The sequence below is a fragment of the Mus pahari genome, chromosome 3, assembly GCF_900095145.1.
Source record: "Mus pahari chromosome 3, PAHARI_EIJ_v1.1, whole genome shotgun sequence".
Lineage (NCBI taxonomy): Eukaryota > Metazoa > Chordata > Mammalia > Rodentia > Muridae > Mus > Mus pahari.
The window spans coordinates 125284935-125303574 of NC_034592.1; the positions used below are offsets into that span (position 1 = coordinate 125284935).

The 18640-nt window shown below is 41.9% G+C and overlaps 1 protein-coding gene across 2 annotated transcripts in view; it reads right to left on the minus strand.

The window, feature by feature from the left end:
• Positions 1 to 626: 626 nt before the first annotated feature.
• The window catches only part of Kif16b (kinesin family member 16B), a 266295-nt gene continuing 248281 nt past the window's right edge, over positions 627 to 18640 (minus strand). For both annotated transcript variants that reach the window (XM_021192396.2, XM_021192397.1), the window contains one exon: positions 627 to 2219. In XM_021192396.2, the coding sequence (XP_021048055.1) occupies positions 2061 to 2219 (159 nt within the window). In that variant the 3' untranslated portion in view covers positions 627 to 2060. The remainder of the gene's footprint in view (positions 2220 to 18640) is intronic.

The window sequence follows — 18640 nt, forward strand, 5'->3', positions numbered from 1 at the left end:
TCCAACTTTTCCTCAGGTTATATTCATATTCAGTAGCCTCTGTGTCACATGGGAAACATGCAGTTTATACACACATACACACAAGCGACTTCAGCTGGACCAACCGAAAAAATTCATCCCTTGCTGTAACCATAGGTCCAAGTGGAACCTAGAATCATCTCAGAGAATAGGTTTGTTTTCAGATGGGGACCAAGGTCTGGATAGATGGAGTGACTTGTCCATGCCTTTGCTGGCTTTAGCCAGAGCTACTCAATACTGGGGCTCTGAGCACTATCATGCATTTGATAAGAGGAAGATCCCCTATGACTGCTCTTCACAAATACATGCTTTACTCTTGCCAAATAGCATGTATAATTTTAACAAAATGCTTGCCAAGAGCCCACCTTTCAATATAGGTCCCAGAGGGTGAGAGACACATTATCTGGTCAGTTGAAAAAAAAATTTACTCAAGCAAATGAGGGATAGTTTTCAGCACTTGAACTTCTTTTAAATAAATGACCCATGGTTAATTTATCATCTCCCAGTTTTTATCCTTTAATCTTTAGTTTTAAATTCTTGATGGCAATTGCTATGAAACCTAGACCTGTAATCAAGACCGGAGAGAGAAGCACACCCTTCTGCAGCAATTAAATAAAGAGTCCGTTTCAGTTTTTCATGCTAAGCTATGATATTTAATTAATAGAATATTAGTCTCCTCCTTATAGGGATAGCTGCATCTTTCAACATTCTTGTGAGGCTGGAGAGAGCTGCTGTGTGGGCATGTTCTAGAAGACTGAATGCAAGCATGTTTTGTTATCCATTCATTTGTGACTTCAATCATAACTGCATTTTCTGCAACATAAATGCTAAATTGTACAATATGCCTCTTTCTAAGCACATCAGATCAATTGTTAAACAGACCAGTAGAAATGATCATATTACAAACTTAAACTGAACTACAGGGTATAGCACATGACTTCATTTAATATTGATAGCAGCTCAATTTAACAGTTGAAAAAGCAAACACCTTTAATAAATTTGGTGTGAATGATCATATAGCCTGATATACTATTGTACAGGAGTGTATACATATAAATCTATATGAAGAATTATGTACATTTCAATATATACCACATATTTTTCCTACTCACAATTTCCTTTTGATAAAGGAAGCAGTTTCACTGTATACAGATGTGAAATGCTACAGTATGTCCTGAGTAATTGAGGGATTATTAATAAACTACTGAAAATTCTCTCTCTTTTTACTTAATGATCTTGAAGATTCTGTACTAAAACATGAACAAAAGGATATTTAAAAGATTGCATCCAGCTTTGCACTTGTTTTATGCAGAAGAAGCTAAAAAATGAACAACAGCCATTGAGGATTGGGAAAATGCCCTCAAATATTGAAGGTTAAACAATGTCTTATTTGTAGGGATTTCTGCAAGTTTTAAGTAATGTTGCCTACATCCAATTTGTCAGGCATGGAAGACTCTTCTCATGACTGGCCTACAGATCCTTTTTGCTGAATAGGATATTCTATGTAAATGTTAGTATTTAGATATTATTAAATCCAAATCCAAATGAACAAAACAATATGACATAACTTAAAACATCTTTGAAACCTAGCCAGCCACATGGAAGAAGTATAAGAAAAAAAACAAGCATATTTTGGTGAAAAAGGAAACCAGATAAAAGTCACTTAAGGGTGGTCTGGTAAGCCACCCACAATGGGAAGTCCCACGTTGGCTTGGCTCTAGTAGTCCCCAGATAAGCAAGCCACACATCTATCCTGCCACAGGGGACTGACTTGCTGCACAATGAGAAGAAAGTACTATGGGAAAGGCCACGTTCAAGTGCAGAGGTACAGCAACAACTGTCAATCAGGGTTGCCCTTGGCAGGCAAGCACCCACTCCCAAACTCAGGCACTAGATATGGTGTGAGAGGTGGTCTGGGCTGGCTGCTGCGTGCTGCCACGACTGCAGGAGGCAAGCTGGGATCCTGGTGCAGGAGTCCACTCTGCATCAGAGGCTATTTGATGAGAAGGCACTGTGTTGGTGGTTCCTTGGTCGCCACAGCTCTACCCTGTCCCATGGCTGCTGTAGTCAAAAACTCCTTTCTTGAAGAATGGTGAGAATTCACAAATGGTGTGCTTGGACAGGGTCAGCCCCACTTTGTTGATGTGAAGGGGAGATGTCTCAGACTGGAGCATCACACTGAAAAACTCCCTGAGGTATTTCTGAGAAGAGACAAGAATGAAGAATATGGTCAAGACAGTGCTACAGTCAAGGAGGGGAGAGAAACTGTCCTGTGTACCACTGGTCTGCGTAAACACTTCATAAACACTACCAAGGAGAGAATGCTCTAGAGGTCCTTGACCACCCTGGCCACTGTCAGCCTGTGCAGAGTAAACAGGGTGACATCCAAGCCCACAGTAGAACTTTCTTTGGCTCAGGTCTCTAATCCACAGAAATGTCACCTGATGTCCATCTACTCAGTGCAGTGAGGAATGCCAGTCATGCTAACACAGGGCATCTTCCCTATGGCAACTTTACCTTACTTAAAATGTCATTGTCCTCTCAAGCTTCACACGGAGGGGGTCAGGGTGGGTGACTATCTGGGCAATGTTAGCATTAGTATCTTCTTTGAATCCTATGTATCAAATAGTATCAGCTCCAAGCACTAGTATTTATAGAACATTTAAAAATTTTATAATCATCATCAGCAAAATATTCTTCAAGGTCAACTGCTCTGGGCTTTTTATTTTTTCTCCCTCTATAGCAGGTGCTCATGGCTTGTCTTTTATGGTACTGAGAGAGAAGGATGCCAGAGACAAGGCTCTGAGATGTAGGGAGTGAACGCTGACATTGGTGCATGAAGCCTGAAGTAGGGGAGAAGAGGATAAACAAGGAGAGCTCTGCATTTCAGGTCAGGCATGTCTTGTTAACGACAGCAAATGAACTCTCTTCATGTATTTAAAACTATACAGGATCCTGGCGCATGTCTGGACATTAAGCATTATTGTTCTTGACTAGAACATACAGAACTAGAAGCCCAATCCTAGAGCAGTGGTTCCCACGGAAGGGCTGCAGCTTCACAGGCCACTGGGTCATGCGTGTGTAACTGTCATGTGTCTGCTGAGGAATGGTAACAGTGTGGATGCCAGGAAAGCTCTAGGGCCCTAGGAGAATGAGTTATTTGGCCCCTGTTAGAAGAGCCTTAGTTGTCCTTTGAAAGAAGTCATTTAAGCCAAAGTTTGTTAGCTTTGCTTAAAATTAATAGCAAGGGCTAAGCAACCTGCGGATAGCACTGCCATCAACCGCTGACTTTGTACCCTTCAGAGAAGTAAAGCAGAGCAGGCAGAGGTAAACTGCACACACATTTTCTACTGTTTGCTTTATGCCAAGGGTAGACCCTCCAGCCGTGTACATGCGAGCTCTCTCTGAACCACACCCTCAGACCTTAAATTATACATGCTCTAAATACAGTGTTTAGTTGACTAGAGTCACACATGTTACACTGCCATCAATCCAAGATAACAAACACCTGCAGCACCACAGAAGTTTCTGGAGTCACCTCATTTGGTTTGGTCTTCACATTCCTCCTGGAATGATACTTTTCTCTTTGAACACACATTGAGGAAACTGCTGGTGGGGTACACAAGCACTATGACTCAATAACAAGAAGTTTTTACTAAAATGTGGTTTCCTGGCTCTGTATTCCTAATTTACCAGTCTCGGGAGAGCCCCACCCCCACTCCCCAAAAGGATTTTGAATCTAAAATTTGGTGAAGGCAAGAAACTGCCTAAAACAAGTGCGAGAAACAAAACAGTCCTATCAGAAGTCAAAAGGAAAGCTGACTTCAATTTTCTTAATTAAAGAGACCGAGAAGAGCAATTTGCTGGATAAACTGGAGGTACTGTTTTCATAGACAACACTTGGGCTGATAAGGCTATAGCCATGTGGTGGTACATCTGGCTTTATGTGGGTTCTAACCACTGGACCTCATATGGAGTGCTTTATCCACTCAGTCATTTCCCTAGCTCGGCTTGGTTTTTCTTTTCCTTTCTCTCTTTTTTTTCTTTTTCTTTTCTTTTTCTTTCTTTCTTTCTTTCTTTCTTTCTTTTTTTCTTTTGACAAAAACATCACAAATTTTCAATGGAGCAAAGAATGCTTCTTTTACAAACTATCTTGTGAAAGCTGGGAATCCACATATACAAAAACGAAATTCAATCCCTGTATCTTATTCTCTAAATCAACTCCAAATGTATCAAATACCTTATTTTAAGACCTGAAACTCTGAAATAATTAGAGAAAGAAAGTAGGGAAAACATTTAATGGTCCAGGAACAGGCAGGGCTTTTCTGTAGAGGACTCCAGTTGCCCACCAAACTAAGCCAACAGTTGGCCAATGGAGGAACCCCATAAGAGTAAAAGGTTTTTGCACAGCAGCTCAAACAGTTGAGTGAAGAGACAGCATAAAGAACAGGAGAAAGTCTTAGGAAGTTATACATCTGACATTTAATATTTAAAACTTAAAATGAACTCAGGAAAGAAAAAAAAAACCTAAAATCAACTCAATCAATAGATTGGCCAATGAGATGTACATCCAATTATCAAGATAGGAATTCCAACAGTCAATTAATATCACAAAGGCGCTCAACTTTGCTAATCATCAGAGAACCCTGAATCAAAACTACAATGAGATTTGTCTTAGCCTGGTCACAACAGTAGCCCTTAAGAAAGCAAATAGCAAACGCTGGCATGAATGTGGGATGAACGGAACCCTGATGTGCTACTGGTGGCAATGTACCTAATCAGCTACCATGGACATCAGAAGACTGCTAAACAGCAGACCTACCTGACCCAGTCAGTTCACTTTTTGTTATTTACCTAAAGGATGTCAAATCTACAAATCACAAGACATTTGCACATCAATGCTTACAGCAGCACCAACGAGCTAAATTACTGAACCAGACTCTGTGTCCAACAACAGAGGGATGGATACAGGAAATGAGGAAACACACAGCTGAGTGCTTCTTTAGTTCTAAAGAAGATTGAAGTGACACCTGTGGAAAAATTATGCAAGTGGAGGTAATCATCTTAAGCTAAAAAAGTCATACAGAAAAAGGCAAGTATGTGTTTTCCCTTGTTCCTGGTACTGAGGTTTTTATATAGTATACTAAATCATGTGTGTACGAGAGACTTGGAAATACTAATAACACTGTATAAGGGGTAAAGGGGACAATGTAAGGGGGTGATAAAAGAGAGGGTAGTGGATATGTACTAAAAATTACATAATGTAAGTGCCAAAAGTGCCAAGCAGAGGTATCCTGAATTGGTAGTAAAGTTATTTACAGATGCCATAAGGTTATTAAAGGAGAACACTTAAACCACCAACTCAAGAGTACACATGGAGGGACCCATGACTCCAGCTGCATAGGTAGCTGAGGATGGCCTTGTTGGACATCAATGGGAGGAGAGGCTCTTGGTCCTGAGAAGGCTCCATGCCTCAGTTTAGGGGAATATGCTAGGACAGGGAATAGGGAGTAGGTGGGTTGGTGAGCAGGGGGAGGAAGGATGGGATAGAGGGTTTTTGGAGGGGAAACTAGGAAAGGGGATAACAGTTGAGATGTAAATAAAGAAAATATCTAATAAAAAATTTCAGAATAAGGAAAAGAAATGAGAGTCCTAGCATCTGATGGCAGGCCTCCCAACAAGTTGCTGGTCGAGGGGATGCTGGAGATCCCTCAAACAATACGGTTATTGCTACTGCTCTAGGTTCCTTGCCAGATGTGTACAATATGACTCCATTGCCAGAAACATCACAGGTTAGGCTGTAGAACACAGAGAAATCAAGAAACTGGAAGTTTCTTTCCTGTTCTCACAGTGCTAGAGGGCACTATTCAGGCTGCACCAGAAGAAAAGCCATCAACAATGATGCACAGCTGGGGACCCAATACTACTGAAGGCCAGACAAGAAGTTCCAAAGGTTGCAATAGTGCCATGAGTGTTATGAGGAAAAACAACGTTGTGCTTTTAGGCCAGCTCTCTGGGAGGAAACTGGAATCTGGCATTGTAAACCTAAATAAAAGCCATGGGTGGGGAGGAAGCTGACCCTATTTGAGACACTTTGGTTGTTTTGGTAAATGGACATGATTTGTCTATGAAATTGCCTTTTACATATTTCTGTTTGTGCCCACAGATCAGAACAATTCTCAGCTCTAGTCAGTGTTGTAGTTTGGCTTGTGTTGCTGTGATGAACACTATGACCACAAGCAACTTAAGGGAAAGAGGGTTTATTTAGTTTACAGTTCCCATGTCACGTCATTGAAGAAAGTCAGGGCAGGAACTCAAGCAGAAACCATAGACAAACACTATGTGTGTAGCAGCCTTAAGAATGTAAGAGCTTGAGGGAGAACTGGAGTGTATAGAGCTCTGTCTTCTAAGCATGGCATGGTCAGGACACTCAACTCCTGGGAGTTGTGATTATTCATTTAACACCTCCAATAAGACTGGTCCCAGACACACTCCATCATGGAATGGGGAGAGGCTCATGAGGCCTCACCCCTCCCTGAGGAGTTACAGATAGTTGCTGGGTAACAAAGAGACGCTTCATGCAGTGACAAAGTCACTGGTAAGCTATCCATACCCTGGTAAATAATCTCTCAACCACATTCCTGTAAGCAATCCTAATTAAACTAATTGGTTCACAGTAGGTAGGTAGGTAGGTAGGTAGGTAAGTAGGTAGGTTGGTAGACAGATGGGTAGATAGATAAGATGGATGATAGATGAGAGATGTAGAAGGAAGAGCAGCTGGGAAGAAGAAAGGAATCAGATGGAGTGAAGGGAAATAAAAGGGGATTATTGGGAATAAATGTGATCATAAAGGAACCCATTATCATGTATAATTAATATGTGCTAAATAAAAAGCTAGACGGAAAATAGGGAAATTACTTTGAATGGGAAAGATGAGGGGCTTGCCCAGTTGTGCACTGAACTGTGCCTGACTACCATCATTTCATGCAGGGACAGAAGGGGCATCTGAGAAGAGGCACCTGAGTAGCTTCTTCTTCAGGTGCCCTGTAGACCGAACCACCAGCAGACTCTTTACATCAAGCTTGCCTTCCAGATGAACTCTGACAGACAACAAGGCAATTGAAATCCAAGAACAGATGTTGTATCAACATTTGTCATAATTAGTTCACAAAGTAGGGATCTTTTAAAGGGCCAATAAAGTATAACATGTATAATGAGAAGCAAAGTTAAGAAGATAAATAAAAGAAAAAGAGGATGTAATGGGGACACCTTCCCTTTCACAGCATGGATGTTACAAGAGAACTATAATTCTGCTGAAGGTAATGACTTTTTCCTCAAACTTAATACCAGGGCTTCATGCAATCTTCAGACAGAAAGGTCTGATCTGGCCACCTCTTCACACTGCAGCAGACCTTTCTCTTTGGAAAGTAGATCCTTGCAGGACAGGAGTATGAGGCAGCTGGCCAGACACCTACTGTTGTGAGAGAGACAGCATGTGGCTAGGAGATGCTCTTTGTAGTGACCACCAGGTGCTCCTAGGGCTATACAACAAGACACAGCCTTTATTGACTAGGCTTGAAATAGGCTGATCAAATTCTAGTGAAGGATAAAACTAAGGGTGTGCAAGGGGCCAGACGTAGACTGGAAGAATGTTCCAGAGTTTCTCAAGCCCGTAGTGTTGTCATTCTTCTCAGCAGTCCCCAATTAACCAGGGTGCATGGTCTAGCTTAAGAAAATTGTTGAGATATAATTCTGACAATTGTTTTTTAAGAGTTAAGTTTGAGTTAAAATATATGCCTGGAGAACTGCACATAAGTATATAACCTAGTGAATTTCCCCCAAGTGAACATAGCTATGTGATCAGTACCTGGTTATAAATAATGTAACAGTTTCTATCTTGGCAACCCTCTTTGTGTCCCTCCTACCATCTGCAATCCTCTTCCCGAGGGTAACGACAATCCACTCTCTGGATTTCTACCAGTTCAGAATAGTGTTGTCTGATTTAGACTTCACACATTCTGTGTCTGAGTCTCACTGTTTAATGCATCCTCTGTTGGAGTTCCACTGTTTAATGTGTGTGATGCATCTGCCCTGAGTGTGCAGCTGAGGTGTTCAGGACCCTTCACTGTTGTAGTTTATAGGTGACCATAAGAGGAACTGACAATGGTACTTGGTCTTTCTGAGTTAGCTTCAGTAATGATATCCACTTTCATGTACCCTTTATGGATTATATAATTATGCATGAATACTATATTACTTAACACATATTTATATTAATGATTTTTGTTACTTGGGCTTAAAATGTTTTCTACCATTTCTGTAGCTGAAGGGAAAAAGCTCTTCTGTCTACATTAGTGTCCCTCTTCTGTAGCCCCACAAACAGCCTAGCATTCCTTGGCATGTGAGAAATAAATGCAGGAACCAGGCTGCATCGCCAAGGTGGCACTCTCTATAACAAGAGAACTGAAAACATTGAAGGACACTAGGAGTTAAATTGACTTATCAGGGGTAGAAGTGGAATGCAGAAAAGGGATTTGTAGAATCCAATATCCAACATCTGTAAAATAAAACAAAAGTGGGGATATTTAAATCTTTTTGGTCTGTTAGGATCCACAGAGAACTGGTACCTTCTGCCTGGGGTGGTGTCACATTAGTGGCCTGTTGTATGTCCTGGCTCAGTGGCACCTAGAACAGCAACAACATGTGTGGGGGTGTGCAACCTTATAATGCTGCTTTGGAGACAAGAAGAGACATCAGGCCAATCTAAATGTGCTCAGCAAGACTGCGATGTAGGTAAGCAAGGAGGGATGCTAGAGCAAGTGAGGGGTCTATGTGAGTGACCATGGGGGGGGCAGGGACAGAGGGAGCAGGGAGATGTCTGCAGAAACATGGGGGAAAGGGCTACTGTGAAAGTGGGGGAGGGGGCATAAAAAAGGCAGAGTGGAGGAAGGAAGCACAACAACACAGCGGACAGATGACCAAGATTTACCTGTTTACATGTTGGCTGAAGGGATTTAAGAATAATAAGAAATATATCAGATGTATTTATCTAGGCTATGTACTTTAGCCACTGGAAACAACACTAAGGCATAAATAAGTTTTCTTATCAATGCTTTCAGAAAATCAAATTTAGATGGCTAATCTTCAAGGAGTATTTCATCACTGACACATACTGCTTTGATATTGTAAAGTGACTTTCTTCAAAGGTTTCTAGTATAGTTTACTGTTTGCCAATTCAGAGACAGCAAGATGGTTCCATGCACTAGCAGAGACAGACTGTGTGTCTACTCCAGAGAAGTAGAACTGCCATGTGGTAAGAAAGGCCAGCAGACAAATGACCCTCATATCTTATAAGGAACTGTGAGCTTTTGTCAGTTATTTATTGATTAATTTAAAATGTATTTATATAATTTCACCCTTCTGTTTCCTTCTGCCAACCTTTCTCATGAGCCTATTGCTTTGCTTTTTCTTAAACTCATGGTCTCTGTGTATGTGTGTGTGTGTGTGAGTGTGTATGTATGTATAACTTTCTCAGTCCATAAAATGCATGTGTGTGTGTGTGTGTGTGTGTGTGTGCATAATTTATATGATTTCAGAGCTATTATTTATTTTTAAGTCAGGGACTTGCTATGTAACTCAGGTTAGCTTCAAATTCAGTCTTACACTCCCAACAATTTTCCTGCCTCAGTCTTCTAAATCCTGGTACTAAGACACACACCAGCATGCCTGGCTTGGACTGTGAGCTTTTACAGAGGACGGATGACAGAAGAAGGTGGTATATGTATGACTATCGCAGACAGGAAGCAATGCCTTCTTTCAGAGCAGCCCTTGCTCTCCAACAAATGAAAGCTTTCCTGCCAAGCTCTATTTGTCAAAGACTTACAAGGCTGTGAGAATTTTTAAAGGTGTTTCTTATTAAATTCCTATATAACTTAATGAGACAGGGTTAGTTGTCTACGTTATCAGTGAAGCAGCAGATCCAGGAAGCCTACCTTCCACTGTAGAGGTCCCTGCACACATAAGCTGAACAAAGCCAGGGCTCTTCGTAGAGGCTGACCCACAGAGCTCCCTCTGCTGAGCCCAGATTGTCTTCACAGTGAAGTCCTCTGCATAGGGTGTGGGATGTCTGAGCTGTCTGAGCTACACAAGCTGCCTTTTCTAGGCTTACTGGTGCTCCAGTGGGGACAGTTGCACCTGGTCTCTTTAGCCCTTGTGGCTTTCTGCAGAGGTGACACAGTGACTTCGAAAGCCCTGGCCATTTTCCTGACTGCCCTGTTTCTCCCTCCCTTCTGATCGAGCACTCAGATCTCCCCTCTGTAGAGACACCCATTCTTTGGAGATAGTTCATCTGGCTTACTAAGGTAAAAAGGCTGGAGGCCCTGAGTTAGAGGTCACCAGCTAGAGTAGGACAGAAAGACTGGTTTTTCCAATCTGGGAGAAAACCAGCATGTTCTCTTATGACCCTCTAGGGCTATGTCTTGAAGCCTCACATGAAATGTGGCCTTTCTTCAAGACTTTCAATACTGTTAAAGTAGGCTCCTGGAATGCCTTTTGGCATTCAATCAAAGTGTGTGTGTGTGTGCAGGTGGGGATAATTAGGGCCTTCAGAAGTATTCAGAGGGCTCAGTCTTCTTATCTGTTGGCTCCTTCCTCTCTATTATAATTGGCAGCGGATGAAGTCATGACCATTTTATCTATTAAGAAGTTTCTGTTTTAATAAGACAACCATAGCTGTGGCCTGTTCCTTATTTCATGTGCAATACATCACTGAGCTGTGTCATTGTAATGATTTTCTCAACTATCTCAATGTTGTGGAACTTTCTTCCTTTTATAAAATGTTAACATAAATCTGTAATTTAATTTAAAGTTATTGAAATCATTAAAACTGAAATAAAATGTTCTTTAGAAATGTAGCATGGCCTTATTGCCTTTCTGCTGTGACATCTAGCAGGAAACAGAGTTCAAGGGCATTCTTCATCCCCAGAAGTCATTAGGTGGGAACATAAGACAAGCTCCATCTAATAAGACCTACATGATCCATTTGCCTGGCAGAGGAACTTAGAGAATTTGTCATTGACTGATGAGCTCTGAAGACATTCCCAGTCCAGATGGAGCTACCCTGGGATATCTCTAGATCTGAGAAAGGTCTGGATCTCACTCTGTTATAAATCAATCCAGTAGGCTCTATGAGATTCACCTGCCCAACCCTTCTCAGTTCCATAGTCCTACAAGCTTCAGTTTGACTATATCTCACTGGCATTTTAGAAATTTTACAACTTAGCTGCACTGGATACTAAATATGCTGGATTGCCTCCTAACTTGACCTAAATATGACCTTCACACTCTGATGAAATGAGGACAGTTTGGTTCAGGTGACTTAAGTATGCATCCAGCAGTTTCTACATATCTGCTCTCCTTGTAGCACTATGCCAGGCCCTGGTACCATGAATTGAGTAGGATAGACACACAGTTCCCTCTCAGTGCTCAGAATCATGCCTCTCTTGCTGTGGGTACTTTGTCCCATCAACCAAATCCCACCTATTTTTTTCATATTTTTTCTTAACTAGTGTACAAAAAGTAATGGGTTTCTTCATTGGGTTTTCATTGACTGTGCTCTGTTGATCCTTGTTCCAGAACAATAACTCTGGCTCATTCACGTGGGGACTCTGAATATGGAACAGCTCCTGGGATTGGCACTCGACCAGTCTTCATGCTGGGGTCCTGTACTGTGAGCTGTAGTCTCTCCTTTAACCAAGGAGCTGTCAAGCCCAGACCTTTAGCAGTCTTGGCTACTGGCCATGCCCAGGTGTTGGTTCAGTGCCTCTGAAGAGGCCTGAGGGTATTCATAGACTATAGACCCCCACATACCTGCTACCTCCCAGCTTCCTCTCTCTCCACCATATGGCATCCTGAGTGGCATACTTTTACTAGCATCTCCGGTGGAGACCTGTCTTGGGTTCCCTGTAGCATGTCCAGTCTCGACATTTATACTTGCTTTAGCCTACAACCATCTCTATCTAGGCTGGGCTTTACAGGCCAAGTAGTATTAAAGCTATGATGTAGGTTCTTATATAACAAAAGATAGCCTTCCTGCTCTACACTCACATTTTTTCTGGATAGATAATATGGGCACATTCAGTATCCTGCACAGGGTAGGTAATGATAAACCAGCCTGCCTCTATCCTAGGCTTGGAAATCATCTTATAGTAAAGACAAACCAGGTTCATTCCTGTTAATGATTACATCTGTTTCTCAAGGATTGGACTATGCACCACCTGTAATCCTAAGTACAAATGGTTCTGTACTTCCTGTTCGAGGAATGGCAAATTGTTTGTTGCAAAGGGTTATTATGACCACCTGTTATGACCACCTTGTTATGACCACCTTGCAATCATGTCTTTTTTCCAGGAGGTTGTTGTGACAAACTTGTTATGCTTAGGTTCCGCTTCTGTAACCCTATTTGTCATCTGGAACCTCAACTATAAGACCCTTACCTTATCCATGTCCAGTTGCTGATCCCTGAACCCATGTACATAGATCAAAAAGCCTGCTTTAATTACTTGCTTTAAATAATGTGGCCATGATTTGGGTCAGTGGTCTTTCTCCTTGACTCTGTGGGCTTAAAAGTAATGCTCACAGTCAGTTTCACTCTGTCCAATCAGCACCATCCATCCATCTTTGTCTTTCTCCCTCTGTTAGAACCTGGCCAATTCAAAGTATACATCTGAGTAGAGCTGGGTACAGCTGTGAGACTGGATCACCTGGGGTGAGAAGACTCACCTTAAGTCTGGGCCAGACCTTCTGGTGGTAGCCTATATGAAGGGCATAGAAGGAAGCCCCTGCTCAGAACTCTAGCTAGCACAAATCCAGAAGACATCTAATCTCTGCTCTGAGTTTTAACCCAGGATATAAAACACAGGGCAGGGGAGAAGTCACAGGGCAGAGTAGATACCAGCTGGGAAAGAACATGCTCACCTTGAGAGTCCACTCACACATGCTGAATGGAATACCCTCAGCCAGGTCCAGAGCTCCTAGGGTAAGCATGAACCTTTGGCTTCAATGTCAAGGGCAGAAAGTACTTCCTGAAGAGGATGAAGAATCATGGGTATTACAAATAACACCATGGGCCATAAATAATCAGATTTGTGTGTGTGCCATGATATGTGCAGGGATTTCCAAATGGGTGGTTTTAGTAGAAAGGTATGTGTGTTTTAAACAGTGTCAAGTTGTTTTTCATAGAGATTGCACTAATTTATACTCTCTTCACCAAAACTGAAGAGGATGCTCAATGTTTCTGCTGGATTCAGGTCTAAAAGATTCTATGGAAGGTTCAGCCAATCGTTTCTCATGTCCCCAGCATCACATCTGAGAAATTTTCGGCAGTTCTTTTGATTCCTTAACAAGGGCAGACACTACACTGAGAGTGATTGGGCGTGAGCCTGCACAGCTTCGTGCACCAGGCATCTCTTTTAGCAAGATCATGTCAAAATGAATTTTCGAAGTAGCCAAAATCATAAGAATCATTTAAAAATAGCTTTAGTATGAAGTAGAACCCATTTTTACAATTCTGTGAGCTTCCAAATTTCAAGAAGAAGTGAAATTAGCCAGACAATAAGTTGACTGAGAAATGGAGTATAGTTTATAGTTTGCTATAGCACTGACCACAATAGGCCATACTTGAAGCTTCTTACCTCCTTTTGAATTTAGGTAAAGTCTGTAACTTGAACTAGTACATACACTGGAGGGAATGTTTGCTCACACATTCCAGAGTTTGGTCTGAGCTCAGTTCCTAAGAAGCCAGGATGCAAACACAGATACATGAGTAGCCAGACCTCTCATGTCCCAGGACAGATAAACACCGAGGTTTGCCTGATCCAGGCTCCAGATAACCCATGGGACTAGGAGTAAGGTAAGGAATGAGGAGATGAACTAAACGAATCAAGTAGACTGAAGGTTTCTTTGCTTTTAATCTATAATTTATCATGAGATACAAATTATTGTCCTATGCCACTTCACGCTGACACATTGAAATCCTTTTAGCAGTCTTAGTGAGTGACCCTGTCCTTGCAAGTCCTTCTGTTCTCTACCTTTACTATCCTAGGGGTTAAAGTAAATACTTGAAATAAGTAGTCATCACTTGAAACATGGCATTTACTTCTTGGTGTTACACAGAAGTCTGAGAGCTCCCAGTTAAAATTCATCAGGGTGAAAATGTTAGTCTGTGATTACAGAATCAGAACTATTCATTACAGCTATTCAGAGAATCTGCTTTATGAGTTTAATGACATAAGCATATTGTATTGAATTATTATGGTACTGCATCAATTGGATTCATAAATTTAATATACTCAGTCGGGTTCAAACATTCTAATAAAATCCAGCAAGCTTTAAAAATTTTATAAGGGATATGTATTTAAAGTTCATGTGATATTGAGTTTTTACAGGTTGACAGTCCTGCTCAGGGTAATAAACAGCTCCAGTGAGCATGATGACCCCACCTTACAGGAGTAGGCATTGGTGAAACCTCCAAAATGGACAAGCTACATCTGGGAGGACAAGACCTGCCTGGATGGAGCAGCTGATGGGGTCTTTCTTTGGAGCACAAGTCGAAACCATCATGTATTTTCTGTTCATGGAGAGGAAGAAGAGGATGCGTATCTCCCAACTCCCAGCACGTAGAAGGAAGCTTGGCGCCTTATAGGATGTGTCATCAAATTCTGATAGGCTCCATCCTCTACCTCATATGGTGGCTAATGGGTAAAAACAGGGGGAGCGGGGTTTGTGAGGGGAGCTGCTGTGAGAAACTCCCAGAACCCACTATGGGTCTTTGCCTTCAGCTCTAGGTGAGGGATTGGCCAGTGGCTTGGGAGAGATACGTTCAGGCAGTTTCTGCAGCACCAGGGAGAAAGCAGAGAGCCCTGAGACACTGGTTTATGTGGACTTTCCTCCAGTCCTGTGGGCATGTCCACAGGCACTCAGGCCTTTACAACCACCACATGGGAGCAGGGGAACTTTGAAGAACTGGGGGTTGGGGTAGGACTGGAGTAAAGTATCTCACTGCTATGCACCCTAGTTTCCTCATCTGATTATAATACCTTCTTAGTATAAGAAGATTCTATAAGTTGCTGTCTGTAAAGTGCCTGGGGCAGAATTCTGTTCATGGTATTTCCATACTAAAGAGTCAATATTATTGTCTATACTATAGTGTCCTGGGGAGCAGGTAGACAAATATGCTAATTTTCTCCCCTTTTAGATATTTAAGACATGAGCTTAAAACATGGGAAAAAAATAAGTTCTTTCTCTTGCAAAGAAAATCAGGAGACAGCATGCATGGAAATGTATTTCCCATACTGACTCTCGTCAGGCATTGGCCGACCTTCATTTCAAAAACTGCCTGCTCTCAAGCCATAAAGAGGAAACATTTCAAAATGGGGAATGATGATTAGATGTGAGCTGAAAAGCAACCCATACCAGGTAAGAGCTTATTTCAGTCACATTTCCGATTCTGATATTCTAACAAATGCATTTGGGGGAAAGGCAATTATTATTATTATTATTTTGTTTCCAAGCTTAGGTTCTTTCTAGCACTATAAAAATTCATAGAGATTCTTGACAATCTGAGATATAATGGCTGCTCCAAATGACTACAATGACTGCTAAGAGTTTTTAGTGACTATCTTGCTGTGTGGGATCTCTTCCCTACAATGTACTTAAGCAAAACTTCAAATAATTGGGGAATAAACAACTAAAGGATTAGGAATTCACTGCATATGACTCAGTAGAAGCCCAAAGCGTCCTTTTTGGTGGAGTTTGGGATAGAAGTAGCCCTGAATAGGAGCACTGAAGAGCGCTCTCCTCCAGCTGTGGTTGTGGCTGAACAGAACTTGCCATTCCCCTCCGATTTTAGCCTATTATAGTTTCTATGTGGATGGTAGATTCCCTTTAGCTAAAATCCCACGTCCATGGCTGTCTCAACACCAAGTTTCTGAACTCAGGGCAAGAGGGCAAGCTTCTCAGACTCTGGGAGGGAAGACCCACTGCCCCTTGTTTTGTTCTCTGGACAAGCGGTTTCCAACAATCTCTGTGGGACTATTTGCCTTGCAGATTACCCTTCTGTCTTGGCCCTTATTTCAGTGTCCTCCATGGTCCTCTGTCCCTGGGAGAAATTATGGTCAAACCCCAGGTGCAAGGACCATGGCCCTCAGTGGTAGGCCTATGACCCCACACAGCAGAGAGGATTAATTAGAGATTTGGACAATAATTGAGGCATAACTGTCAGAGGGACAGAGGCAGAGAAAATACCAGACTAAAATTTCTCACACACAATATCTCTAACTGAAAAGGATGGGACTATACATGGAAATGCAGATAAAATGTCCTTTTCTATAGAGCTTTCTGTAGATGAGTATGTTTGCCATGTGTATGTCTGTAGATGCAGTATACATGAAGTATGTTCAAAAATGACACTGAAGGCTAAGTGACTGGGTACACTGGGTAGCTGAGTGTCATTCTTCCTGTCATCCCATCCTTCGGCACCACTTGCAGTCTTCTGCTGAAATGTGGAGAACAGTGTAATGCAGAAGAGAGAGGCGACAGGCAATGGGATGCTGATGTCCCAGTCACAGGAAGCAGGATAGCTGGAGGTTCTCAAAAGAGCCACAGGACCTTTCACCAGCGAATGAGCAAACTTGGGCTAAGTTGAGAGCACACTTTCAAAAACTCCATATTTATTTTTTTGTTACTTACATGTATGTATATCTGTTTGAGCACATTTGTGTGGGCGCTCTCAGAGGTCAGTGAGGGGTCAGATCACCTGCAGTTCAGGTGGTTGTGACAGCCCTAACAACTACTGAGCCATCTCTCTAGCTCTGCTCACTTTTTAATTTTATTTTTGTCTCAAGGAAGCTTCCATTCAGGCAGGAGATGTAAGTGTATATAGTACGTAAGCTATTCCTTGAAATGTTCAGATTCTTTCAGGAGCTGCACAGAAATACAGCATGGGGAACTGCAAGACAAGTGCTATGACCAATGGGTAAGGAAAGGAGACGAGATACAGAGAAGCATAGACTCAGACTCTGGAGACATTTCCAGAAGCAGCAGTCATCTTTGTGCTCACAGTGTTTAATCAGAGCTCTGCAGCACAAGCCCTGGTGTTCATGGAGGTTGCTTTCTAGCCGCCTCAAAAGTCCACTGCGAAAATGAGGGCATTTTCAATTTCTACCATGTTCAGCATTGATTAGCAAGTGCTTTCTTGATTCCAACATTAGTTTCTTAATTTTATAAATAACATGATAATAATTTTAAAAAGAGATTACATAAAGTCTCTTTACAAAAGAGTTTGGTTTACCTAGAATAAAAATTATATATGTAAATATAAATGCATTGCAGAGAACTGCTGGGACCAGAAATAAACCTATTTGAAAGTAGATGGGAGCTTTACACAGCTCAAGGGTAGGTGAAGAGTTGTGTAGAATTGGAACAACTGACGATTTTATCCGTTTGTTTCTCCCTAGGTATTATCTCAAAGGGCTGTGGCATATGCTCTCATTCATTAACAAAATGAAGGGTAAGTTACACACATAGAGCTAGAAAGGATTGTCAGGGGAGATGAGCCAGCTGAATACTAAAATAAAGAGAGGCTGCAAAGGACAGGATGGGGCTTAGCAGCAGAGGCCATGGTTGACAACCTTTTTCAAAGGATGGCACTGTTTATTTGGGAAACAAATCTAAATAAATGGAGTTAAGGGAATGGTGGCATCTGCAAGAATGCCTAATGCAAATTGGACAGGATTCCATAAAAGAGGAAGGATGACTCCCAAATGTTGATATAAATAGTAAGCACTGGGCTTGACGGCGACGGCAGCACAGAGGCGGCAGCTTTTAAAATATAGGAATGTATGGAAATCCCATATGTGTCTTTTGAGCTGTTGCAACAAAGGAGATGTATGAGAAGGAACTGTGCTGACATCAGTGGAAATAAATAAGGCCAACTATTTCAAGAGGCGTGAAGTTAGGCCTTGGGGTTTATAATGGTGCTGGCAGATGCAAGCTAACAAGTGGCATGTTATGCCATACAGTAAAAGAATAGTGTACCTGGCATGGCTTCTAGAAGGATCTACAGCAGTGGTTCTCAACCTTCCTAATACTGTGACTCTTTAATACAGTTCCTCATGCTGTGGTGACCCCCAATCACAAAACCGTGTTTTTGTTTTGTTTTGTTTTGTTTATTTTTAATTAGATATTATCTTCATTTACATTTCAAATGGTATCCCCACCCCCCATACCCTCCCCCTACCCCGCTCCCCAACCCACCCACTCCTGCTTCCTGGCCCTGGCATTCCCTGTACTGGGACATATGATCTTTGCAAGACCAAGGGACTCTCCTCCCATTGATGGCCGACTAGGCAATCCTTTGCTACATATGCAACCAGAGACACAGCTCTGGAGGGTACTGGTTAGTTCATATTGTTGTTCCTCCTATAGGGTTGTAGACTCCTTCACCTACTTGAGTACTTTCTCTAGCTCCTTCATTAGGGGCCCTGTGTTCCATCCAGTAGATGACTATGAGCATCCACTTCTGTATTTGTCAGGCATTGGCGTAGCCTCACGAGAGAGAGAGAGA